Below are 27858 nucleotides of genomic sequence, written 5' to 3'. Positions count from 1 at the left end.
GTTCAGTATCTTTATATAAAACTGCTTGTAATGTACACAATCATGCTTAATTTCTAATTTTTAAATTTGGATTTTATGCCAGGATTTTCTTAAACTATGCTTTACCTTACTTTAAAATTATAAAGCAGTATAACCTGTAGTCTAAAATTCTAATACTCTGATTTTATGAACTAATGATAAAAGCAGAGGTCACTGCCTAAAAATTACTCAGGCTAATTAGAGTAGTGTCATAAAAAGCTGATTTTCCTTATCTCTTACATACACCAGACTTCCCACTGCAATGACCATGTAGAGCAGACTTGCAAAACTTTGTGTTAAGCTTGTTCATGATTTGAACATGAGGTGTTGGCTCTTTCCACTCAGGTGCAGCAGACGCTGACTATCCTCCAGCAACTGGCAGTAGCCATGGGCCCCAACATCAAGCAGCATGTGAAGAACTTAGGCATCCCTGTCATCACAGTCCTTGGAGACAGCAAGGTAACCTGCCTCTTCACTACCCTCCAGTTTGGAATAAGCCAGCCACAAACTGGAGCTAAGAATAATTCTGTTTACTTACATGTAAGGAAACATGTGAACAGTTTGTAAACTTTGAGGAGAATATTAGGAAGAAAATAGTAACCATTTTTACTTTCCAGGCAGTATTAACATGACCAGCTACATCTCTTACTAGCTATGACCTTTAGATAAGTTATTTACCTTTTGATGTTCATTATCTTTGTAATTTTATCATTACAGAATTAAATGAGTCTCTACATAAGGTACCTGTACCTGTTTTATATAGTATGCACTTAAAAAACAGTTCCTATTATGATTATGACATCATTGTTAAAAGTATTGCTGTAAAGAATGAATAAAAATAACGAATTTTTGGATCACGTACTTTCTTCCCTGAACTACCAGAGGAGGATCCTCTAGCACTTGAGTAAGATAACTAGTCTCATTCAGTGTTGTACGCCTCTTATTAGTTTAGCCCTAGATTGAGTATTTGAATGACTGTTTTTGTGTAATACTTTTAATGTAAGGAATTGGACTATTTTAATGTTTTTGTTTTTCATGTCAATAAGTCCCCATTCTATGAATACAAGTTAATATAAAAACATAAATGTTACACTTGTTAGTAATTTCAGTATAACCATTATGCGTTCTCTAATGTGTAGAATTACTACGTGGACATGAGAGCCCCCAAAGGTTCAGAAAACAAAACCTGAGAGTTTATTCCCCTTACATATTTTATGCCCAGGTCCCTGTTTTGCCTAATTATAACTGACTACTGACAATTTAGAGTTTTATGTTTCTCCTGTAATTTAGAGGGGTGTTTTTTTTATCCTCACTTGAGGATATGTTTATTGACTTTAGAAAGAGAGAGAAAGAATCATCGATGTGAGAAACATCCACCAGCTGCCCCTCATATGCACCCTGACTGGTGATCAAACCAAGCCCGCAACCCTTTTGGTGTATGGAACAGTGCTCCAAGCAACTGAGCCACCCAGCCAGGGCTAATTTGGACTTTTAGTACAACCACAGAACTAGATTATGTTTCAAAGAGGATGGTTCCAAGTATATTCGTGTGGACCTTAGAGAGAGCTTCATGTTCACTCCCTACCTACAGAGCACAGTTAATGTTATCCTTACTGGTTCTCTCCCCCATTCAGAACAATGTTCGAGCTGCTGCCCTAGCGACTGTGAACGCCTGGGCCGAACAGACTGGCATGAAGGAATGGCTGGAGGGAGAAGATCTTTCTGAAGAGCTCAAAAAGGAAAATCCTTTCCTGCGGCAAGAGGTTAGTACTACAAAGATCGTGTGCCTTACTAATGTCTTTTACCTTCTTAGAGAGGTCTGGACCTATCTCATAAATATACATATATGGACAGAATGTGTTTCATCATAAAACAGTTAATAAAATGAAACCAAATTTCTGGAGCATTTGTATTCTTGTGCTTTTTTTTTAACAATAAAATTTTTTCAAGGACTAGCCTTTTTGTGAAATTTTCTCTTTTCCGTAACTCTTAAATAGTAAAATTAAGAGGTTTTAATTAGAACATAAAAATAGAGTTAACATTCACTTCTGGCGTAGATGGAAATACCGTACCTCCTTGCACAACCACTTTTAAGGACAACAAAGATTTAGAAACAAATACACAACCAGAACAGACAGAAAATTGAACTGTACCGAAGTCTGATAACAACAAACCATACATCCAGACCAGTAAGAGGAGCAGAGTCGGCAGCCGGTGGAGAGGGGTCCCGGCAGGAAGAGGTGATGGTTGGCAGACCTGGGTGCGGGAGGAAACGAGGTGTGCAAGGCTGCTGGCTGACCAAGGACATACATTTTCTCACAGATAAACCGGGCAAAAAAAAGGGCAGTGAGACAGACTGCACAACCTCGAGCCCCAGCTACAGGAAATAAAGCCTAAGAGCACTGATTGGAAAAACTTTCGGTGGTTGAGGTGCTGGGAGAGGCTCCCAGCCTCACAGGAGAGTTAGTTGGAGAGACCTACAGGGTCCTTGAACGTACACAAGCCCACCCACCTGGGAACCAGCACCAGAAGGTCCCAGTTTGCTTGTGGGAAGTGGCAGAGGGGACCGAAATCTGAGAGAGAGCAGAACAAGCACCACTGCTCCCTCTCTGACCCCACCCCCACATACATTGTCACAAACCAGAGACCTGGTTGGCCTGCCCTGGTGAACACCTAAGGCTTCGCCACTCATACATAGCAGGTGTGACCTGACCAAAAAATTATGGCTCAAACAGAAGAACAAATCAAAGCCCCAGAGCCAATACAAAGCAACCAAGAGATAGCCAGCCTATCAGATGCACAGTTCAAAACACTGGTGATCAGTATGCTCATAGAACTGGTTAATTTTAGTTGCAAATTAGTTGAAAAAATGAAGGCTATGCTAAGTGAAATGAAGAAAAATGAACTATTGAGTGATGGAAAGAAAACTGGGACTCAAATCAATGGAGTGGACCAGAAGGAAGAAAGAAACAACCAAACAGAAAAGAATGAAGAAATGAATTCAAAAAAATGAGGACAGGCTTAGGAACCTCCAAGACATCTTTAAACGTTCCAACATCCAAATAATAGGGGTACCAGAAGGGGAAGAGGAAGAGCAACAAGTGGAAAACTTATTTGAACAAATAATAAAGGAGAATTTCACCAGTCTGGCAAAAGAAATAGACTTCTAGGAAATCCAGGAAGCTCAGAGAGTCCCAAAGAAGTTGGACCCAAGAAGGAACACACCAAGGCACATCATAACTACATTAGCCAAGATTAAAATGAAGGAGAGAATTCTAGAAGTAGCAAGAGATAAGGGGACAGTCACCTACAAACGAGTTCCCATCAGACTGTCAGCTGATTTCTCAAAAGAGACCTTATAGGCAACAAGGGGCTGGTAAGAAGTATTCCAAGTCATGAAATGCAAGGACCTACATCCAAGAAGCTTTCATTTAGAATGGAAGGGCAGATAAAGTGCTTCTCAGATAAGGTCAAGTTCAAGTTCATCATCACCAAGCCCTTATAATATGAAATGTTAAAGGGTCTTGTCTAAGACAAAGAAGTTAAAAAATATGAACAGTGAAAGGACAGCAAACTCACAGTTATTAAGAACCACATCTAAAACAAAAGCAAACTAAGCAAACAACTAGAACAGGAACAGAATCACAGAAATGGAGATCACATGGAGGGTTAGCAACAGGGGAGTGGGAGGAGGAGAATGGGGGAGAAGTTACAGAGAATAAATAGCATAGACAGTGGGGAGAAAATAGAAAGGGGTAGGGCAAGAGTAGTAGGGGAAATGTGGAAGCTAAAGAACTTATGACACATGGACATGAACTAAAGTGGGGGAATGTGGGTGGGGGGGTATGCAGGGTGGAGGGGAATGAAGGGAAAGGGGATAACTGTAATGGCATAATCAACAAAATAATAAAATTTCTATTAATAAAGGGAGTTAATATTTTTAAAATTTATAATGTAATCCATTATACCAACAGGCTAAATACTAAGAAAAATCATAAAATCATATCAATTGATACAGAAAAGTAATTCAAGAAAATCCAACACCCATTCATGATTAAAAAACAACAACAACAACTCTCATCAAGTTAGTAATAGAAGTGGAGAATCACCTCAACTTGATAGAGGGCATTTCCACAAACTTCCCTATACAACACTGTACGTACTGCTGAGAGCCTGGGTGCTCTCCCCTCAGGCTGGGAACAAGACAGGAATATCCACTCTCATCGCTGCTGTTTATTTAGCCTACTCCTGGAAGTTCCAGTCACCGCAACAAAGCAAGAACAAGTGAAAATTATATAGATTGGATAAAGAATAAATAAAATTATCTATAATTGCAGATGACAACTGTCTACATAGAAAGTCCAAAGGAATCTACAACACAAACTCCTAGAAACTAATAATTACATTCAATAAGATTGCAGGGTACAGAATCAACATGCAAAAATCAGTCACACTTATTTACAATACAATGAGCATGTGGAGACTGAAATTAAAAAGATAATAATACCATTTACAGTCGCTCCAAAGAAAGTGCAATCTTCTAAATATGCAAATTTAATAAATGTAGAGTATGTATACTAAACATTATAGAATGCTGATGAAAGAATTCAAGGATAGCCTTTCAGCAGTTGATTCTGGAGCAATTGGCATTCATAGACCAAACAATAAACCCTAACCTAAACCTCATATCTTACACCAAAATTAACTCAAAATGGATCGTGAACTCAAAATGGATCATGAACTTAAATGTTGAATTCAAAACTATAGAACTTTTAAAGATAATATAGGAGAAAACCTTCAGGATATAGAAGTTCTTCAAGAAAAGAATTTTTAGAATTGATACCAAAACCACAATCCATCAGAGAAAAATTGGTTAATTGGACCTCATCAAAAATTAGGAGCTTTTCCCTATTAAAGTCTATGTGAAGAAGATGAAAAGACAAGGCTACAGAATGAGAGAAAATATTTGCAAACTATAGCTGATAAAGGACTATAATCTGAATGAGTAAAGAACTCTAAAAACTCAACAGTAGAAAAAAGGCTAATTAGAAAATGGGCAAAAGACCTGAACAGACATTCCACTGAGGAGGATGCAAATGGCAAATAAGCTATGAATGATGTTCAACACTATTAACTATCAGGGAAACGCAAATTAAAACTAAAATAAGATATTACTACTCACCTATTAAAATTACTAAAATAAAAAAGCCCACACCAAATTCTGGCAAGGATGTAGAGAAAGGTGAACACTGCTGGTTGAAATGTAAAAGGGTACAACCACTCTGGAAAACGGTTTGGCAGTTTCTTAGAAAACTAACATGTAATTAGTTACTCTGTGACCCAAAAACTGTGATCTTGTTATCTTGGGAATTGATTCCAGGAAAAGTTTATGTTTACACAAGAACTTATACACAAATGTTTATAGAGCTTTATTCATGATAGCCAAAAAGCTTATAATATGCCCTGGCTGGTGTGGCTCAGTAGATTGAGTGCTGGCCTGCGAGCCAAAAGTCACCCATTCAATTCCCAGGCACAGGGCCAGGTTGAGGGCCAGGTCCCCAGTTGGGGGCATGTGAGAGGCCAATCGATGTATTTCTCACAACTGATGTTTCTCTCCTTTCTCCCTTCTCCTCTCTAAAAGTAAATAGATAAAATCTTTAAAAGAAAAAAAAAGCTTATAATAGCCAGATATCCTTCACCAATGAATGGTTAAACTGTTCTGTGTTGGTAAGTGTAATACTATTTAGCAATAAAAGGAACAAATTATTGATACAGTTATTGATACAAGAATTTAAATAAATCTTCAAGGAATTATACTGAATAATAGAAACCAAGCCCAAGAAGTAATATAATGTATGACTCCATTTATGTAAAACATTTAAAATGACAAAATTAATGGTTACCAGGGACTGTGGGTAGGGGAGGGGGAGGGAGGAAAAGGGTGTGGTTGTAAAAGGGGCATAAGAGATGCTTTTGATGGAGCTCTTCAGCCTGTTGACCAAAGTGGCGGGTGGACTAACATACACGTGGTAAAATTATATAGACCAGAGGTGTCAAACTCATTTCACTGGGGGCCACATCAGCCTCTGTCCGGAGCCAACCAGCAGCCATCCCTTGACACAGAGGGGATGGATGAGATGCATCTGCATAGCAGAGGCAGCTGTGCCTGGATTTTCCTGTCTATCTCTCCTTGCGTGTTTGTTTTTGCGATTAATAGGTGGTGGGATTTTGCATTTCAGGGTCAATGATCTGCATAATTTCAATGAAGTTGTACAAAATAATCTCTTGGCCAGAGAACAAAGTTCCCCCTAATGAGGTAGCCCCTGAACATCTAAAATGTATTTAGATTGAGTAACATTTATTTATTAAGAGTAACATAACAGCCCCTCCTCTACCTTGGACAGGAATATATATCAAGTAGAATTAGATCAAAAAAAGCAGGACAAAAAAGCTCTGTACCTACAGCTAGCTCTAATTGTCTGATTAATGACTCTCCTGTTCAAAATAACCTTTGTTGTTTAACATAACTTAATCTGTGGAATTTCCTGTACTTTTTCTAGTTACCTCTGCATTTATCTTTTCTGCTTAATTGATCATGCCATGGACCTGCTCCTTTAATGTTATGTAATAATCTCTATAAAAATATAACTTAAACTCTGAGAGTTCAGTCAGACCCACAGAGGCTGGCTTTTCTCCCGCATCCAATCGGGTGTTGACCCCTCATTCGTCGCCTGTGCCGTCCATCCTTCAGGGACCCTGAGATTTGCCGAGGCCGGACCGTGGCAAGCCTCGAGGTTGCCTTCAAAGGGCCGAATGTAATTTTAGGGCTGCATTAATGCAACCACTCCACAGTTAAGTGAGAGCTCAGTGCTGCTGCTGCGTAGAAACAAGGTGCTGGACCTGGATAAAATGAGGAGGGCTGGATTCGACCCAGGCACCCTGTGTTTGCCACCTGTGGTATAGGCTGTACACACATCCACAGATGAGAACAACTGAAACTGGGGCAGTCTGAATAAGATCAGTGGCTTTTGTCACTGTCGAGATTCTGGTTGTGATACTCTACTATAGTTTCGTAAAGGCTACCTAACAGGAACTGAGTGTAGGGCGCATGGGAATCTCTCTGTGTTACTTCTGAAAATTTTATGTGAATCTGTAATCATCTCAATAAAACTTTGAATGAGAAGTATAGATATGAATTATTTTAGAGGCTGAGAGAAAAACTTGACGTAAGGATAAAACCAGAAGCCCTAGTAGAACTTGTCATCTTATGATCAAATAAATGTTTTGTGTCTTCTTTAGCTGAATAGTTCTTAGAATTAAAAAAAAAAGACAAGTGAAAGTTTTTCATCTTTAAAATGTATTAAGAACTAAGAATTTAATGCCCAAGTATGGTCCAAAGAATTGTGTCCTTGTCTTAAAGAAGATTGCCATCTTTGCTTATATTATTTAAATATAGCAGTTCTTAATGAAAATTACTGACTTTATACTGGAAAAATTGTAGCGTGAGAACTAGTTCTGTGTTTGGTACTGATGGAATCCTTAAACCCGAGGTCATAAAACAGTTTTCTACTGGAAGTGTAACCCAGTATTTATCTCTTTTTGTAGCTTCTGGGCTGGCTGGCTGAGAAACTACCGACTCTTCGTTCCACCCCCACAGACCTTATCCTGTGTGTTCCTCATCTCTACTCCTGCCTGGAGGATCGCAATGGAGATGTGCGAAAGAAGGCCCAAGATGCCTTACCATTCTTCATGATGCATTTAGGATATGAGAAAATGGCCAAGGCTACAGGGAAACTAAAGGTACTACTTCTTGTTGCTGCCGCTGCTGTTGTTAAAAACCATCAGAAAAACATTGAACATGAATTTATAGAGGCAAAAGGTCACATTACCTGCTAGGAGTTTCAATTTGAAATCCCAGTGAGAGCAAAAATAAACTGTTTAACAGTGTAGAACTAGAACCCACTGACCCCGCGGGGGGCCGGGGAGGCGGTGCAAGGAATGTGGCCTTCCAGAATGGTAGCTAATTCAGTGTGACTTCATAATGTGTGGTATTTCTCTTGTACCATGTGCTTGCTTCATTGGTATTTCAAAACTAAGAGCTCAAAGATTTGTGTAACTGCAGATCTGTTAATAAGAATGATATGAGTGTATCATTTATGTGGCCTCTCACTTCTGTTATATTGTCCTCCTAGCCAACTTCTAAAGACCAGGTATTGGCCATGCTAGAGAAAGCCAAAGTTAACATGCCTGCAAAACCTGCTGCACCTGCTAAAGCAACCTCCAAACCAATGGGAGGGTCAGCTCCAGCCAAATTTCAGCCTGCCTCAGGTAACTCTTTTGAGAGGGTTAAAGGGGAAGAAACTAGCCCAAAGGAAGTCTAATAAAAGAAGTCCAGCTTTCATTTTTTATCATATTTCCTCATGGCTTAGATCTCAAGCCCTGTCTCCATCTCTCCTTACCCTTTGTTCACAAACATTTGTCAAGTACCTATTTTATACCAGGAACTACGCTGAAGGTACAAAGATGATTAATCTATTCCCAAGTCTAAAAAGGAGTTTTGGAGTGGCTCATTGAAATACTCCAGAAAGCAAGTGTTCCATCCTATCTTTAAGGTTTCCACAACTGTTTTCTGCTATTCAGTAATTAGAGGGAGAATTGGGACCATCTAGCTCAATCCCCTGTATTAACTGATGAGGAAACCCAAAAGTTTAAGTGATTTGCACAAAGCCAGACAGCCAGCCAGTCCTAAACCAGCACAGAACTCCATGTATTCATTCCCAGATGAGTTCTCCTTCCTCTGCACTTGACCATTTACTGATCCATTCTAACATTTACTAATTGTCTTTAAGGGAAAATTCTTGATTTCTTCATCCTGATGTTAAAATTCCATCATGCAAAATAAAACTCTAAACTGTAACCACTTTTCTAGACTTACTGCTTAAACAAAATAATATTCTGTTTAGTGGGATAGAAATTGTTGATGCTCTAAAGTTAGAAATTTTACATGTGTAAAACTGTTTGTATCAAAGTGTGTGTGTGTGTGTGTGTGTGTGTACGCGTGTGTATTCAATTACAACTTTATTGGAATCTTGCTATGTAGAAAATACTAAGTATCAAAGATGACAGACCCTAAGAGAAGTAGCAAACGAGCAAAAAGCTTTCTTTAACTGCTATTTAGAAAATAGTTTTGGGTTGGTTTTTTTTTTTAAGATTTTATTTATTTATCTTTTAGAGGGGAAGGGAAGGAGAGAGGGAAAGAAATATCAGTGTATGGTTGCCTCTCATGGGTCCTCTGCCGGGAATTGGCCTCCAACCCAGGCATGTGCCCTGACTGGGAATCGAACCGTGATCCTTTGGTTCGCAGGCCTGCGCTCAATCCACTGAGCTACACCAGCCAGGGCTGGAAAATAGGTGTTTTTTTTTAATTGCAGTTTAATGTTGGTAAAGCAGATGTAAATTTATTGAATTAATTTCTTGAGGTTATGCTTAAAGAGGAAGTCAGGGAGAAAAAAGATTGGAGAAAAATGTAACTGATAACATATAACATTTTATATTGATACATTTAAAGTTGTAGGCATTCTTATTATCATATATTTAACCTGACCAGAGTAAAGTGATATTAGAGTTTATAGTACATCTTTTTTTCCCAAAGTGCCTGTTGAAGATTCTGTCTCCAGCACTGTAGAACCCAAGCCTGATCCGAAAAAGGCCAAAGCTCTAGGAGTTTCCTCTAAAGCCAAGGTATGCTCACTCTTCATACTTGGATACAGAATTCTGTCTGTGTGTTTGACACAGAGTCATTCTGCTAGGAAATTGATACATATTATATATAAAAGAACATTACTACTCTTGATATTAAATTATAAAGTACTTACCTATACAAATTTCTGTGGCTCATTTTTTAATAAGGTCCCAAGACAGAGACACCCAGCTCCCCAGAGGTGCTGCCATGGTCTCTGCCATGCGGGTCTTTGGGGAAGATTTGCAGTAGTGAAGAGAGAAAATCCTGTGTAGTTCAGGCAGAAGAAGCACTTAGGCCAACTTTGATTTGCAAAATGTAAGGTAATTAACTTCTTTCAAATTTGGCATAATTAGGTCATTAGTAGGTGTTCTGATTAGCCTACAAGGAATACTTTCTGTCCCCACACCAATGGGACTTAATTTGATACATCAGCAATTCGTTTAGTATCCACGCAGAGTTGGACATAAGTTTTGAATCACGGCAAATTGTCACAAGCTTCTGTATCAAGATTCAGAGCTTATCCCTGTATTCAGAGTATTATTAAATACTTTCAAAAGGAAAACTGCATAACTAGGCAGTAAGAAATAAATTAATAATAAATATGTATTACACTAGGAACAGTTTTATTATCCAGTATATTTATTATTCTACGCGCATTATAGAATAGATGCCCTGTGTCTATTGGTCTAAATGTTATAATTATTTGTTTTCTTTCCCTACGCGTGGGTCCTTAATTTAGTGAGTTAATTTAAGTGGGTAATGCTCTTCTACGCAATCCAGTGAAGCTGCTCTTCTCTTGTCCTCCTCCCAGATTTAACAAGTGCTTATTTTAGTATATTGATCACAAGATCTTTGAAGTATGTTTAACTCAGTTCTTAATGCCATACTTTCTGTGCCAGTCTTTGGCAATTATAAAGCAATTTCACATAAATGATTTCATATTTGTTTTGATTGAATGATTTTAGTGTTAGAAGTAGAAAAAACAACTGGCCTACTAGAAATAGTTGACTCTTGCTACACTTATAATAACAATGGTTCCAGTAGTAAAACTGAAATATTATCTTAACTATGTGTACTAAGTGTTCATTTCTTTCAATCTGATAAAAAGATTCTACAACTTGAGTTATTTTTTAAAAGCACTGTAGTAACTTAAGTATTTAAAATGTTTTTAGCAACTTTCTCTAGAAACAGGTTTAAAGGGTCTCCAGTTATAATCCTATGACAGAGATGTATTGTATATGGAGAGAAACAGCAAAGCTTTTCCAAGTAAGTGAGGTGAACTGTGTGATAAACAAAAATATTCTGTGACCCAGACCAATGATCAATAACAGAGCTTTTCTAACTGTGTTGTTCAATACATGCCAATCCAAGGACTAGCCAACAGTTCTGTAAGAATGTTATTAGAAACATCTCTAGGAAACCTGTACGGAAACATGATATATGCAAGATTCTGTGGTCCATCCATTTCTTTCATGTGGAATACAATAAGGAGAGGTGTCTCTGGTTCATTTTGTGCCCTTTTCCTGGGCAGCAGCATTGTATCCCAAGGAGCAGTAGCCTGTCTAACCAGTGTTCTCTGAACCACGGCTGCAGAGTGCACAAGGGAAGAAAGTGCCGAGCAAAACCAGCTTAAAGGAGGATGAAGACAAATCCGGTCCTATTTTTATTGTTGTTCCAAATGGAAAGGAGCAAAGAATGAAAGACGAAAAGGGATTAAAGGTAAGGAAGGAATAAGGCTCCTCAGGAGTTTTTTGCTTGTTTATGTTTTGTTCAAAAGTAATTTTGCGCCCTGGCTGGTATAGCTCAGTGGATTGAGTGTGGGACTGTGAACCAGACAATTGCAGTTCGATTCCCAGTCAGGGCACATGCCTGGGTTGCAGGCTGGTTCCCTGCAGGCCACTTCCCAGCAGAGGATGCACGAAAGGCAACCATACATTGATGTTTCTCTCCTTCCCTTCCCCTCTAAAGATAAATAAAAATAAAATATTAAGAAAAAAAAAAAGTAATTTTGCTATCTGAAATGGGTATCTAATAAACTAACCCTTTTGTTTATAAATCATATCTTGTTTCTATAAAACTACTTTATAGGAGCATTAATTCCTACAAAAGAAACTAGAATGGGGCTGCTGCCTATTGTTCTTCCAAACAGAAAGAAATAGAAGTTGTCGTTTTAGCTTTTAGAATCAAAGAATGGAAAGTATTCATTAATGTTTATCAATTCTACATATGTAGTAGTCATTAATCTTCTTGCACGGAATACCTTATAAGACAAACTGGTGACCATATATATGTACTTCAGTCATTCCTCTTTTACACTTGATCTTAGCCAAAAGGCTGAGAAGCGATCAGTCATTCCTCTTTTGATGTTCTAATTTTATTAAATAATTTTTTTAAATGATTTTTAACATATATATATATATATATAAATTCAAACAGTATAAAAAGTTCAGAGTATAGTTTGAAAAGCATGCCTCCCATTCCAGTCGCCCTCCACAGGGAGCATATTATTACCAGCTTTTTGTATATTACTCCAGACATATTAATATTCTATACCTATACAATCATAAGTGTTTAAATATACAGCCTTCCTTTTGCACAAATGGGAACATACCATACTCTTTGCTCTATATCTTTTTAATAATAATATTTGAAATATCTTGAAGATCATATCTGCATGCATATATGCATTCATTCTTTTTATCAGTACAGCATATGTATATGTACCTTCCTTTATTCCCAACTCACGACGTTGAACATTCTAGTCTCTCATATTATAAACTATAGTGCCATAAGCATTTCCAAAGGCGGTGTTTATGTACATATGTGAGTATGTGTTAATATTAAATTCTTAGAAAAGTATGTATATTTTACATTTTGATATTTGAGTTTTTCCCATTTTTAAAGTTGTACCAACAGGGTCCAACATGTTATATAATAAAAGAGCATGACTTTTCTAGAAAATAAGAATTGTCAAAAATTATATTCCTAGATGATTTTCAGAGTTAAGCTTCCAGAGATATGTTAGCTTGAGAATACATTTTCATTCATATTTAATTACAAATTAACCTTGTTAAATTTTAAAATATTCTATTAAATAGTTTCCTACAGCTGCTTTAAATAGAGTTCTGTACCTCATTTCAGTTGAACACCTTCCAGACCCTTTCCACTGGTGTTTTTCAGGTGCTGAAGTGGAATTTCACTACTCCAAGGGATGAATACATTGAGCAACTGAAGACTCAGATGTCTAGCTGTGTGGCTAAGTGGTTACAAGATGAGATGTTTCACTCAGACTTTCAGCATCATAACAAAGCCCTTGCTGTTATGGTTGATGTAAGTTTGCAGTAGATAAATCTGCACCTGCCTCTTACATGTGGAAACACTGAGCCCTGTGAAATAATTGGAAGTTTGCATGACTTGAGAAGGGAGAAGGAACTGGAATACATCATGTTCTGTATTTTTAGAGCTGTCGTATTATTTGATGGAAAAAATGACTGTACGTTTATAATTTTAGGTCTCAAATGGAGGCTTACAAATCTCTCAGTTTTCTTTTGGACTCTAGTAAAATTTACGAGGTAGTTGCCTAATAATAGAACTTAAAGTTTTATACAGACTTATTTGTGGGGGTTGTCTTGTTTTGTTTTAAGCACTTGGAGAGTGAAAAAGAGGGTGTCATTGGTTGCCTGGATCTTATCTTGAAGTGGCTTACCCTGCGGTTTTTTGATACCAACACAAGTGTCCTAATGAAAGCCCTAGAATATTTAAAATTGCTCTTCACCCTGCTAAGTGAGGAAGAGTATCATCTTACTGAGAATGAAGCATCTTCCTTCATCCCCTATCTCATCCTAAAGGTAATGTGCTTTTCTTACTCTGGAAGACTGCTCAAGTTTCCAGCTGACCTCAGATTCTGTATTTTATTCCATATCCCTTTCTGTTTATTATATGATATAATTTCCACCACTCATTTCCATGCCCTTATTCTTTTAAGATCTAGTGATGCATGTATGGGAGGGGGCGAACCTTTGCTTTTTGGAAAACACCTCACTTAATTATTATGTTGACTAGGTTGGAGAACCAAAGGATGTCATTCGTAAAGATGTCCGTGCCATCCTGAACCGGATGTGCCTTGTCTACCCAGCCAGCAAGATGTTCCCCTTCATCATGGAAGGAACCAAATCCAAAAATTCAAAACAGAGAGCAGGTGAAGCAACAATTTAAATTGAGGCATGAGTCTGTGTAGCAGTGACCTCAAAAAGAAATAATTTATACTAGAACAAGGAAATGTCTTCAGTGTTTGTGTGGTTGACTCCAACCCCCCCAATCTGGACTGTGAGAGTGATGAGTTGCACACTGGTGGAGCCACAGTATCAGTGATACGGGCACTACTCAGTACCACCCTGGTGACAAAATCAGGTGCACAGGGGCCATCTGACTCACAGGCATCCCTTTCTTCTGGAAGCACTTGTTTTAACACCATTGTTTCATTGTGTATTTTATAAGAAGGTAGTAAATGAGGAAAAATTATAGGCAGAGCCAGGATAAGATTTTAGTCCTTCATTTATGCCAAGAGGGAATGTATCTAGTGAAGATAAGTCTCTGCGCCAGATGTGCATTGAGTCTCCTTAATGTAGCCTTTCTCCCCCATCAGAGTGCCTAGAAGAACTGGGGTGTCTGGTCGAGTCCTATGGCATGAACGTTTGCCAACCAACTGCAGGAAAAGCCTTAAAGGAGATAGCGATTCACATAGGAGACCGAGACAACGCTGTGCGCAACGCTGCCCTCAACACCATCGTCACGGTGTACAATGTGCATGGGGATCAGGTGTTCAAACTCATTGGAACTGTAAGTGGCTTTTCTCTGAATATTGTCAGCATGTTGTGAATTACAGGGTCTCTTAGGTGTCAGTTTTCAAGCCATCTCAACTCTAAAGTTCTTACCACTTTTTAATGAATTCAACCTATCAGTGAGTCTTAAAATCCAAGTAAACCCTAGAGGGTGTTTCTTTCTGATTATTTAGGACATTTAGGCTGTGTTTGACTGAAAATCAGATTTTTTTCTCAGTATTCTGTTTGTAGCAGTTTCCTTAGAAATGAGTTATTTTCGAATCAACAAATCTGAGCTCGTCTGGGATTTTAATTCTACCTGACAACCTGTTCTGTACATTTTAGTGCATTTCGTTTTTAGTGAACTTGTGTGTAATATGATACTGGTGCCTGTCACATTAAGTCTTGAGCTACAGCCGTGAGCCAGAGTTCTGCTTCCAACTCCTTACCGCCTCCGATCCAGTCAGTGTTGCGGCTGGACCTCAGCTCTTCACTCCTGTGTTACCTCGTAGCATCGCATATATTTACACTGTGCCTATATACCTTTACTTGTGTTAATCTAATTAAATCCTCACTGTAGGCCAGTGAAGGAGGTAAAGCAGATGGGATTTCACAGAGGACCAAAAGCTTCCTGCCCATAGTCATACAGTCAGCTAGTGGTAACTGCAAAAATGAGGGTACTTCATTTAATTTTTTATCTTTTTATTTGTAGTTATTAATAGCCTTTACTTTTATATCCCTTTCTTCTTTCATATGTTCTATTCTTATAGCAAGGGAGACTTTAAGAATATTTGATTTAAAAATGTAAGTAGTGCCCTAGCTGATGTGGCTCAGTGAACTGAGTGGTGGCCTCCAAATTGAAAGGTTGCTGGTTCAAATTCTGGTCAGGACACATGCCTGTGTTGCAGGTTTGGTTCCGGTCAGGACATCTATAGAAGGCAACCAGTGCCTTTCTCTCTCACATTGATGTTTCTGTCTTTCTCCCTCCCTTCCCCTCTTTCTAAAAGTAAATAAATAAAATCTTTAAAAAACAAAAACAAAAACATGTAGATAGTGCCCTGACCAGTGTGGCTCAGCTGTTTGGGTGTCATTCCACAAAGCAAAAGATCACCAGTTTGATTCCTAGTCCGGGCACATACGTGAGTTGTGGGTTTGGTCCCTGGTTGGGGAGCATATGAGAGGCAACCAATCAAAGTTTCTTCCTCACCTCAATGTTTCTCTCCCACCTCTCTCTCCTTCCCTTCCCCTCTATCCAAAAACAGATAAAATCATTTTAAAAAAATAAATTAAATGTAGATAGTTTTTTTAAAGATTTTATTTATTTATTTTTAGAGAGAGAGTGGAAGGGAGGGAGAAAGAAAGGAAGAGAAACATGAATGTGTGGTTGACTTTTGCATGCCCCCAACTGGAGACCTGGCCCACAACCCAGGCATGTGCCTTGACTGGGAATCAAACTGGCAACCCTTTGGTTCGCAGGCCAGTACTCAATCCACTGAGCCACAACAGCTAGGGCTGTAGACAGTGTTTTGAAAGTAAATGTATCTTTTTTTTAAAGATTTTATTTATTTATTTTTAGAGAGAGGGGAAGGGAAGGTTCAGAAAGAGAGGGAAAGAAACATCAGTGTGTGATTTCCTATCACGTGCACCTCACCAGGGACCTGGCCCACAACCCAGGCATGTGCCCTGACTGGGAATCAAACCTGCAGCCTTTTGGTTTGTAGGCCTGTGCTCAATCCACTGAGCTACACCAGCCAGGGGTGAAAGTAAGTATATCTTAACATAGCAAATTCTGTTTGCTTTAATATGAAAATGGATATTAATTCTTGAGTTTTCCAGTTAATTAGGTGTTTTTATTTTCCTCACACTATAGTAGAGAGCTATGCTAATAAATTAAATTTGGCCTCTTCTTACAGCTTTCTGAAAAGGATATGAGCATGCTTGAGGAAAGGATTAAGCGGTCAGCAAAGAGGCCATCTGCAGCACCAATGAAACAGGTAGAAGAGAAACCTCAGCGCACACAGAGCATAAGCTCCAATGCCAACATGCTGCGCAAGGGACCGGCTGAGGACATGTCCTCTAAACTCAAGTATGTAGATGGAGATTGTCATCTGACAGCATCTCTGTGGACTTGGCCTTGTGTGCTCAAAGCTTATCCTGAAACATGGATCTTGCATTCTTGTAGCCATTATCATGCATGATGGAGTGTCTGAGTAAATGTCTCGTAACCAGATGTTTAATTCTTCAGTCTTCATTGTCTTTGTCTTTGTCTCTAAACCACTTCTAAATAGTCTTGTGCCTTCTTTCACTGCTTTTCCGTGGACAGAATTATGTATCGCACTTATAGGATGTAAGTACTGCCTGCTAATTTCTCATTAGCAGGGCTCTTATATCTTTCTAACTTCTGCCTTGGATTCATCCCCTCTGGAGGGTGATTGGCTTAGAATTTGTAACCAGGGTACAGAGTGTTCATAAGTATCCCACGAATCCAGCCTTTCATGAAAGTGCACTGGCTAGCAGAAGTGGCAGTTTAATGTCATGTGCCTAAATATACTGATTCGCCTTCTTCTCTGCACCACGCATTTGGTCACACTCAGGTTCCTGTTCTTCAGACAAAGCTGAGTAAAATGTCTGCCATCCAGAACGGGTTTAGGGACTCGACATACTGCCTTTTAAGGTAGACAGCTCTGTTTTCGGTTGTATCATGAGTATGTTTCGGCCAATTTGAATTTGGAATCTTTGAATATCTATTTCTTGGATATAATTCTGGCTCTAATCAGTCAAGAATAAATAAAAATTGGTGGCTGACTGTCCCCCAAAGTGTAAAACATACTGCAAGGAATGATGCTTATGATTAGAAAAACTTAAACACTGGTTTATTTGGTAGAGGAGAACCAGCTAGTTCAGATTTTTCTTAAATTTTTGCCAGAAGTAGTAAGCTTTGAGTCAATATAAGTGTACTTTATTATTTTCTGCCCCATCTGGAATAACAGTACAAAGTTTGTTGGCTTTAGTGAACTGGAAAGAATATGTACAATGTGGCAGGTACTACAAGTAGAAAATAAAGTAGTCTGCTCTCAGAATATTAATGAACCAGTATTGTTGCCCGTTGAAGGCACTGGCTTAGCCTCAGGCTTAAATCATCCAGGGGGGCTGAAACCAGAAGTTGAACATCTGTCTTGAAGCTGTGGGGCAGCTGGCAGAGCTACTCTTGCCCTTTGGTTAAGAAGTCTCTCTTAGTTCAGGAGTCTCTTTTTGCTTCCTTAGCCAAGCTCGGAGCATGAGCGGGCATCCCGAGGCGGCCCAGATGGTGCGCCGAGAATTTCAGCTAGATCTCGATGAGATCGAGAACGACAACGGTACAGTCCGCTGTGAAATGCCAGAACTTGTGCAGCACAAACTGGATGACATTTTTGAGCCGGTCCTTATTCCTGAACCCAAGTAAGTTAGCCTCTTTCATTTAAGGGTGAGCAGTTCATAACCATCAGAGTGTGGGGGTGAAAAGCACGCTCTCTCTGCAGTTAGAGCTTTTTAGAACTGGTTACTACCTAGCAGTTAGCAGTTCTTCTCTAAGACCTGGATCTAGTGGGGAATTGCATATATTTCCAACTCACTGGGATATCTTATAATAAAGATTGAATTTGTCCTTTTGCTCTGCTCTCTAGGATCCGGGCTGTTTCTCCACACTTTGATGACATGCACAGTAATACAGCATCCACAATCAATTTCATTATCTCCCAAGTAGCCAGTGGTGACATCAGCACAAGCATCCAAGCTCTGACCCAGGTAATGGGGGTATTACCCATGACATTAATGCCACTGGTGGATCTAAACGCTGTAGGCGTGATGGTTGCATACCGGCAGCAGTCAGCGCCGTGGCGATGAAGAAAGTGCAGAGGGACCGCTCAGTCATCACTTGGTCCACAGGATGCAGCTCTCACAGAGCCTTGCTCTGTACAGTTGCATTCATTCACCAGAGGCTGGGGATACAGCAGTGAGTAAATAGGGACCAATTCTTGGGGAACTTACTTAGATTTTAATGGACAGAGACAAATAGATAAATAAGAAAGTATCTAAGAATGCTAACTACTATAAATATAACTCAAATGCGATGATTGGAGAAAGGAACTAAGTAGTTACGTAGATTGGTGGTCAGGGGTTCAAGCAGAGCAAACAGCTAGTATGAAGGCTCTATAGAGTGTGGGAGTGAATTTAGATGTTCAAGGAAACACTACAAGGCCCATGTGCTCACAGCCCAGTGGGCAAGGGAGAGAATGCTATGGCATGAGAGTAGACTACAGAGAGCTTTAAAAGCCCCAAGGTCTCTGCCTGGTGTGGTTCATTAATTAGAGCACTTCCCATAGACCAAAAGGTAGTGGGTTCAATTCCTGGTCAGGGCGGTTACCCACGTTGTGAGTTTGATTCTTGATCAGGGTGTGTACGAAAAGGCAACCAATCGATGTTTCTCTCTCATGTCAGTGTTTCTCTTTCCCTGCCTCTCTGTATAAGCAATGAAAAAAATGTCCTCAGGTGAGGATTTAAAAAAATTTTTTTAAAGCCCCACAGTAAGTTGTTTGGATATTATTTTAAGTGAGATGAGAAGCCATTAGAAATATTTAAATAAGGAAACTACATGTTTTTTAAAAATCATTCTCTTCTTCCTCCGCTTTCCTTCCCTGATAGTCCACTTCTAAAGCCAGTAGGTGGGTAGAGCAAGGTAGGCATTTATCTTGTGGCAAGGGAGTGAAGGTGAGGCCATAGTGGCCCAGTGCGGTGGTCTCGGAGCCCGAGCCAGCGAAAAGGACGTCCACGCAGACAGCCTGACCGGCACGGTAGCAGAGCCCCACACAGCGTGAGCAGGGCAAACACGTGTGCCGGAGAGAGGCAGGGCAGCAGGCCAGTGGCTCAGAATGGGCAGTCAGAGCCAAAGCAGCGGTGGGCATCTGGATGGGGGCGAGCCGATGGCAGAGATGGGAGATTGATTACATACAAAGGGATTGGCCAAGTTTCGTACTGTCTGAGAACAGCAAAACAAATACAGGAGGAAAGCAGATAGAGTGAACTCTGCTGTTGGACCAGAAATAGATGCATCAGTATGAAGTCATGGTTTTCAGTCTGCAGATACAGAGGTAAATACCAGTATAGATGTATGCATGTGTGCGTGTGGTACAGATGTGTGTTAGAGGTAATAGACATAAGCTCACTGGCGCTTGGCATGGAGAGGACCGGAGACCAGCAGTTGCCTTGCAGGAGATGATGATCACTACGGAAGCCAAGTCAGTGGTCTGAATGACAAGGGGTAATGGCAGTCTTTTGCACAGATGATGCTGGAAAAATGTTTATCCACCCACAGAGGAATGAAGTTGGGCTCTAATAATATATGAAAATGAACTGAAAATGGGTCCAAGACATGGATGTAAGAGCCAAAACTATAGCTCTTAGAAAAAAGCATAGGGGAAACCTTCACACTGGACTTGGCAGTGATTGTGGGGCTGTGGCACCAAAAGTGCAGACAGCAACAGAAAATAATTAAGTGGAACTTCAAAGTTAAAAAATTCTATTCATCAAAGGCACTGTTATGAGAGTGAAAAGCCAACCTACAGAATGAGAACATATTTGCAGATCATAACATTTGCATATAATCTTAATCTAATAAAAGATCATATCCAGAATACAAGAAGAACCCCTTCAACTCGATGAGAAGAAAAAGTAAAAAGAAAAAGAAAAAACAGTTCATAAATGGGCAAAGAACTTGAATATACATTTTCCTAAAGAAGATATAAAAATAGCCAATGAACACATGAAGATACCATCATTAGTTGTTGGGGAAGTGCAGATCAAAATGACAGTGAGATAACAGCTTCACACATTAGGATTTAAAGGGAGGGGGGAGGTAAGCATGGTGAGGATGTGGAAAAATTGGAATCTGTGTGCATTGCTCTGGGGACATAAAATGGTGCAAGCACTGTAGAAAATAGTTTGGTGGTTTCTCAAAAAGTTAAACATCAAATTATGATAAGATAGCCAAGTCACTCTTAGAAAACAGGGACTCAAACAGATACTTGTGTACAAAGTTCATAGCAGCATTACTCACAATAAACAAAAGGAGTAAACAACCCAAGTGTCCATCAGGAGATGAACAGAGAAGTAATAAGTGGTATATACATGCAGCAGGTTATTATCCAGTCATGAAGAGGAATGAAATTCTGATATCTGCTACAACATGGATGGACCTTGAAAACATTATGCTAAGTAAAATAAATTAGACACAGAGGGACGAATATTGTATGATTCAACTTACATGAGGTACCTAGAGTAGTCAAATACATGAAGACAGAAAACAGAATAGAGGTTATCAGGCGGTTGGGAAGGAGAAAAAGAGTTTGTTTTGCATGTTGAAAAACTTCTGGAATAGATAGTGATGCTGGTTATACTTAATGCCATTGGGTTATACACTTAAAATGATAAATTTTGTTATATGTTGTAGCATAATAAAAAAATTAAAAGATAAATTCCTCAGCAACAAAAAAGTTAAGTTTTGCCACGGTCCGGCTGCAGCAGGGTCCAGGGGTTCCCGAAAGGTGGGTAAGGCGTCGGTGATGGGTAACAGACGACAACATGCCTCAAAGGACAGTGAAGCTCTGTTCCGTTTATTGCAAGTTTAAAGCAGGTTTTTATATTTTCATTTTAGGCAGAAAAAATTAATACAAAGGTAACCAGGAAAAATACAAAAGTTCCCATAGATTCAGTTATAATAAACAAAGATTATTTTGACCAGGAGAGCCATAAATCAGACAATTAGAAATAGCCGTATGTACAGAATTTGAATGTCTTATTGTATATTAAAGTTTTCTCAGAATTTGTCATGGGGCAAAAGGATATGCTAGATTGAGTAGAGGTAGTAGGAGATTTATTATAAGGCCTTTGTGATGTCTGACTTAGCTATCTATCCTTTCCTGTCTAAAATGTTTCTCTGTGTACTACAAACTCTGACTCTTTAGTAACTGTTTCTATGTGTTTAGTTTGTAATAACTAGCCAGCTTTTGTTATTTCTTTGCCTGTATAATTGATACATATTCTTATTCAAGGTAAAGGGGGGGCTATTATTCTATCAACTTTTAGACATTTAGGAGCTATTTCATTAGAGGGGATTTTGTTCTCCGGTCAAGAAATTATTTTGTACAACTTCATTGGAATTATGCTAATCAATGAACCTGAAATACAAGTGTCTAACAATTCCACCACCTTTTGATCACCCAAACAAACATGTAAGGAGAGATAGACAGGAAATCCAGCCACAGTTGCCTCTGCCTTACAGATGCATCTCAACCGTCCCGACCGTATCCCTGGGCTGTGGGTAGGGGGTATATAGTTTTTACTTGTCTTCTTGGAAGACTCTTTGTATCTGTGGGTAAGGAACAGGTGTGGGAAAGTCTTTCTAATCTGTTCTTCCCTCAATTGTTGGCAGCACAACCTGTGTTTGCAACAACAACCTGGTTCTTTATTAACTGGCCTTAACTGTTGATTTAAGAGATCTAACTTATTTTTCTTATTTCTGGTACACCATGGCGGTCCTGATCGCTTTAAGTTGCTCAAACCAGGGTAATTCATACAACTTGACATGTTTTCCCTTATGGTTAACAATTATATTACCCTGGCTGTCATACTCCCCTGTATAAGGGAGAGGGGAATCTGTGGAGATTTTTCCATCTTTCAGGCAGTTCCGTGGGGAATACTAATGTTTTCCCCTGAACTGTCCCTTCCTCTTGGGAGATTTTCACAGAAATAAGTAAGCACAGTATAATGTCTGTATTTAGTAGCAAGAGTAAAATAATTAAAATAAAACAGCCAATTGTTAACCCATTTTGGATGCCACGTTCTCTTCTGGGGAGATGAATTCCTTGAACTCGACTCCTCCATGCCCTGAGCTTGTCAGACAACACGGTTGGAAGAGGACATAGCAAAGTTTCTAGGAATAAATCAAGTAGTGTGTGTAAGACCTTTACAGAGACAATTATAAAGCTGTGTTGAATGATATTAGAAAATTTTTAAATAAATGGAAATCTACTATGTTCTAAGACCATTTTTGAAAGTAAAAACGGTGAAGAGGACTTACATCACCAGTACCAACAGTGGAGCCACCTTACTTAAGCTGGTATAAATAGTATGGGCCCCAGGATAAGCATCTCAACCGTCCTGACCATACCCCTGGGCTGTCCCTGGAACAAAGAGCCCAGAAATCAACCCCCATGTTTAGGAAACTCAAAGCAGAGGAGGCATTAAAAATCTCTTGTCAAAAACTAGATTAGCCCTGGTCAAGGGCACATATAAGAAGCAACCAGTGAACACATCAGTAAGTGGAACCACAGATTGATGTTTCTGTCTCCCTCCCACCCCTTCCTTCCTCTACCTCTCTCTCTAAAATCAATAAATTAAAAAAATTAAAGCTAGATTAATCAGTAATGGGCACAACAGTGTGATCAGATTGCTATTTTCTGTACCAAAATGGATTTGAAAGAGATTAAAGATCTAGATATTAGAGGGGAAACTTAGAGGAGAACTTTTTGTGTGTGTGTGTGAGAAGGGTAGGGAGGGAGAAAGGGAGAGAAACATCGATCAGTTGCCACTCATATGCGCCTTGACCAGGGACAGGACCTGCAACCCAGGCCTGGATCCTGACCAAGAATCAAACCAGCAACATTTCACTTTGCAGGAGGCTGTCCAACCAACGGAGCCACACTAGTCAGGGCCAGGAGAACATTTTATCAGTTTAGAGATCAGAGTAGTAATGAAAAAAGAAAGATAAACTGGGAAGGATAGTAATAACCCCTGGTCGGGGGACCAGGTGCTGACTTGTGGGGGCTGGAAGGGCCTTTGGGGGCTATGGATGTCCTGCAGCTTGTTTGCAGTGGTGGGCACATGGACACATGTACACTTACAGAATTACACAACATTAAGTTGTATTCTTAGGATTTGTACATCATACCCTGTGAAAATTAAACCTCAATAAAAAGAATATTAATAAATAACCAGATATAACTAATATACTATATGTAGAGAGAATTACACAATGTCTGAAAAGATCGTTTATTATTTTGTATCTTGATTGAACATTTTTTAAAAATCTATGACCACAAAGAAAACATTAACAAACGCAAAAAGCAAAGGATATACTGACCAAAGACTTTACTGAAAACCCAACAAAATGTTTACTAAATAATGTTAATATTACAAAAATATTGGCTACTCAAGGATCATGAAACACCTTCCTAAGAGACCCCTTGATAAAAGAAAAATAATCAAAATTCTTCATAGCGGCCCTGGCTGGTGTAGCTCAGTGGGCTGAGCGCGGGCCTGCGAAGCAGACGATTCCCAGTCAGGGCACATGCCTGGGTTGCAGGCCGGTTCCCAACAGGGGATGCACCAGAAGCAACCATACATTGATGTTTCTCTCCCTCTCTCCTTCCCTTCCTCTCTAAAAAGAATAAATGAATAAAATCTTTAAAAAAAAATTCTTCATGGCGAATAGGAAAGCACTTCCTTTAACACCACACTGAGACTCCTGGGCTCAGAAACATTGCCTGAAACACATGTATTTCTGAAGAAAGGCTAAAATAAAGGAATGTAGTAAAAAATAAAATGAATTTTAAAGTAAGAAATAAGAAAGCTAAACTTCATGAAGTGGATTTTTAAAATAATAAATATAGAAGCTGTTTTAGAGCCCTGGCCAGGGAGCTCAGCGGGTTGGAGCATCGTCCCTACACACCAGGGCTGCAGGTTCCGTCCCCAGTCAGGGCACATGCAGAGTCAGTGAACCAGTCGCTGTCGTCCCGTCCCCCCCCCCGTCTCTCCCAGTTCTTCCTGGCTCTCTCCCATCCCCTTTCTTCCTTTCTCTCTAAAATCAATGAAAAAATTTTTAATTTAAAAAAAGAAATGTGAATATGTGTTAGTATCTTTTTAAAGAAAGCAGTATAGTAATATCTATTATACCATAATTTAAAATACTTTGTCCTTCAGACCAAGAAGTCAGGCTCTTGGGACTCTTTCTTCTAGAGGTAAAAACAAAGACATGGTCCTGGATGGCATGGCTCAGTGGACTGAGTGTTGCTGGGATTCCCAGTCAGGGCACATGCCTGGGTTGCCAGCTAGTCCCCAGTGCGGGGTGCGTGAGAGGCAACCACACTGCAAACACCACAGTCGGCGTTTCTCCTCTTTCTCCCTTCCTTTCTCTAAAAATAAGTAAAATCTTTAAAATAAAGAACAACCACGGGCCAACCTCAGGCTGCTGTGGGTTTAGTTACAGACTGCTGCAGTAAAGGGAGGATTGTGGTAAAGTGAGTCATGACCTTTTTGCTTGTAGAGGGTCTTGCCTTCGTCTGTGAAGCACAGTAAAGCAAAGCTTGATAAAACAAGGTACGCCTATATTCCTGTTCACCTTAGGGATTTTCGTAATTTTCTGTCGAGTTAGAAAAGCTAGATGCAGAGAACTCTATACTACAACTTCTGGAGAATAAACAGTGCCCTAAACCTTGACCCTGTGTATGTGTGCCAGTGTGGCTGTGTATGATTCTGTGAACGTGAACGACGATGTACTAGGCTGGTAATAGTAATTACCTTGGAAAAAGAGCAGCCCCCCCCCAAAAAAAAGTATTTTTTATAGTAGCTGTGTTGAAGCAGCATTATTGAAAAGTCCCAGTCATATAAAATAGTATACGCTTGCAGGTATACATGCCCGAAGAGGTAAATGGAAGTAGGACCGCTGGTTTCGTCAATACCAGGGGACACCATCTGCACTGTGTCCTGTAGTATAAATGCTCCCCGTGCCCCCCATCAGGGTTGTGCAGCTTTGCCGACCACGAAGGACGATCACTGAAGACTGACAGGATTGTCTCAAGGTGTTACTACGTAATCATAAAGATAAAGATCTTTTCACAGTAGTGAATAGGAAATAAATACTTTCCCCAGGGTAACAGTTTTCCATTGGTGACAACCAGTGTATCAAATCGAAAAGAACACCGAATCAAGGTGTGGGAAGCCTGAGTGTTGAGTTTGAGCGACGTGGTCTGATCTTGCTGAGCCTCCCTTTTCTCACCCGGTGAATGGAGATCTTACTCTCAGCCTGTCTGCCTCTCAGAGCTGTCGGAGTGATTATGAAATATGGGTATAAAAGCATTCTAATAAAATAGACATTTAAACATAGGGATTATTCCCTGAACTAGACAGTGAGAGACCATGGAAGCTGCAACTAATTCACCTACAGTATCTTGCTCAGTAAAGTTTCCTGGAATCATTGAACCCCTAAGGACTAGTTATTTATATGTAAAGATACTGGAAGTGCTTTGCTAACATTACAGAGACACCCCTTATATCTGACTGCTACTTTGAAATATGAAGCTTGGAAAATACATCTTGGATTTTTGTTACCAGATTGATGAGGTCCTGAGACAGGAAGACAAAGCTGAAGCTATGTCTGGCCATATTGACCAGTTTCTGATAGCCACGTTCATGCAGCTAAGACTCATCTACAACACACATATGGCGGATGAGAAGTTGGAGAAGGACGAAATCATCAAGTTGTACAGCTGTATCATCGGCAACATGATTTCGGTAAGGACACCGCTGCACATCGCAAGCTTCTTCAGTCTCTCTTCCCACCTGGTTCTAGAGCCTGAGTTGGTGCAGGTGTTCCAGTGGTCCTGTCATTTGGAGAAGTGTACAGGTGACCTCCACGGGGTGTGGGGTGGCACTCCAGCTGACCTTGTTAGGATACAAAGTGAAATGCTTACATACTACATAGATTCTGTTTCTTGCCCATTTCTTCATCAGGTATGGTGGGCCCGCTGGCTTTTCACATAGAACTGTTCACATTAAATAATGCACTTTTATAACAGGAGAGAAGCACACCAATTAATTACAACTATTACTGGAGGTTTCAGGGAGTGTGGTGATTTTTATTTTTCCTATTACTCCGCCTTTTTAAAGACACAACGATTTCCTAGAATAGCCACCCACATTTATCTTCCCGCTCTAACGTAGTCATGACCACACAGCTGTTTCAGATAGAGAGCCTGGCCCGGGAGGCCTCGACCGGAGTCCTGAAAGACCTGATGCACGGCCTCATCACCCTCATGCTGGACTCTCGCATCGAAGACCTGGAGGAAGGACAACAGGTGATCCGCTCTGTGAACCTCTTGGTGGTGAAGGTTCTGGAGAAGTCAGACCAGACCAACATCCTGAGGTACATCTGTGGGCTCAGCATCACAGCCTAGAACAGCCTCTCTCTTGTTACCCAGGGAGGCCAGAAGGCACTGGGTCAGTTGTAACTTTAAGTTTGCCTAATGAATTGATTTATCACTCTTTCCTCAAGAACCAAAGGCATTCCAGCTTTAAAGAGTAACAACTAATAACACAGTAAGCCAGCAAATAAGCAGTAGTTTTGTGGGCTATGTACATTTCTCTTTCAGTGACTGTTGACAATGAATAGTGACAAGCTTTATCATTTACCAAGTGGTAAATTTACAAGGCTTAAACGGTTGGTGTTTATTTTCTTAATAACTGAATGTCAAATAATCAAAGGCAGTTTTTAATCCACGGGCTGGATTAATCCAGTTGATTAGATGGATAGAGAGCACTTACTCTTGGCCCTTCAGTTACTGATTTTAATTGGAATTCAGGTTGCAAATTTATTAATTCTGTTTTGTTGGCTTTTTTTCTCCTAGTGCCCTACTGGTTTTGCTTCAAGACAGCCTGCTAGCAACAGCCAGCTCTCCCAAATTCTCAGAGCTTGTTATGAAGGTGAAGTTGAAATAATCTGATCTCTTTAAAAAATGCAAAACTTTATTAAAGTGTGAGGAAAGAGGAGTTGGAACTAAGACATAGACCCAAATCAAGATATACCTGAAAAATACAGTTGGTCTTCATTTTGCCTTCCTCCATTTATATCCCTAGCTCAGGCCCAAACAATTCCTGGCCCAAACAGTGAAAAGGAAGAACTGATTTGTAAATATCCCACCAATTCTCCTAGAATTGAAAGAAACTTGAATTCTTTTGGGGGGCAAAGATACCTATAAGCCAATAATATTTTGGTCTCTTTAATGGAAAAACTCCAAATGGTACATATCTATAACATTATAACACTGTTGATACACTGTAATAGTGAAAAATATTCTGTCGTCGTGGGTTAGATTTGGGTACATAATATGTCTGTCTTACTCATAGGGACAGAGTAAACCCAAAAGAGAATTTCCACATTCTCTTTATATGTAAGGCTCCTGGCTCTAG

General features: G+C 39.7%; 1 protein-coding gene and 1 non-coding gene across 5 annotated transcripts in view; both read left to right on the top strand.

Moving 5' to 3' along the window:
- Window positions 1-27858, top strand: part of CKAP5 (cytoskeleton associated protein 5) — a 94089-nt gene that overhangs the window by 61253 nt on the left and 4978 nt on the right. For all 4 annotated transcript variants that reach the window (XM_053673017.1, XM_053673019.1, XM_053673018.1 and 1 more), the window contains exons 23-38: window positions 364-477; window positions 1653-1781; window positions 7624-7818; window positions 8211-8346; window positions 9671-9759; window positions 11354-11479; window positions 12941-13090; window positions 13405-13608; window positions 13823-13958; window positions 14406-14599; window positions 16494-16666; window positions 17845-18018; window positions 18243-18363; window positions 26005-26184; window positions 26628-26815; window positions 27297-27372. In XM_053673017.1, coding sequence (XP_053528992.1) covers window positions 364-477; window positions 1653-1781; window positions 7624-7818; window positions 8211-8346; window positions 9671-9759; window positions 11354-11479; window positions 12941-13090; window positions 13405-13608; window positions 13823-13958; window positions 14406-14599; window positions 16494-16666; window positions 17845-18018; window positions 18243-18363; window positions 26005-26184; window positions 26628-26815; window positions 27297-27372 — 2385 coding nt within the window. The remainder of the gene's footprint in view (window positions 1-363; window positions 478-1652; window positions 1782-7623; window positions 7819-8210; window positions 8347-9670; window positions 9760-11353; window positions 11480-12940; window positions 13091-13404; window positions 13609-13822; window positions 13959-14405; window positions 14600-16493; window positions 16667-17844; window positions 18019-18242; window positions 18364-26004; window positions 26185-26627; window positions 26816-27296; window positions 27373-27858) is intronic.
- Window positions 14086-14195, top strand: LOC119064500 (small nucleolar RNA SNORD67). Its single transcript, XR_005085416.2, has one exon. It is a non-coding gene; the product is annotated as a small nucleolar RNA SNORD67 (small nucleolar RNA).

Source organism: Artibeus jamaicensis, unplaced genomic scaffold, assembly GCF_021234435.1.
Source record: "Artibeus jamaicensis isolate MK-2021 breed Jamaican fruit bat unplaced genomic scaffold, CSHL_Jam_final contig_797, whole genome shotgun sequence".
NCBI lineage: Eukaryota > Metazoa > Chordata > Mammalia > Chiroptera > Phyllostomidae > Artibeus > Artibeus jamaicensis.
The sequence above is the reverse complement of the archived record's forward strand: the minus strand, read 5'-3'. Positions and strand labels throughout refer to the sequence as shown.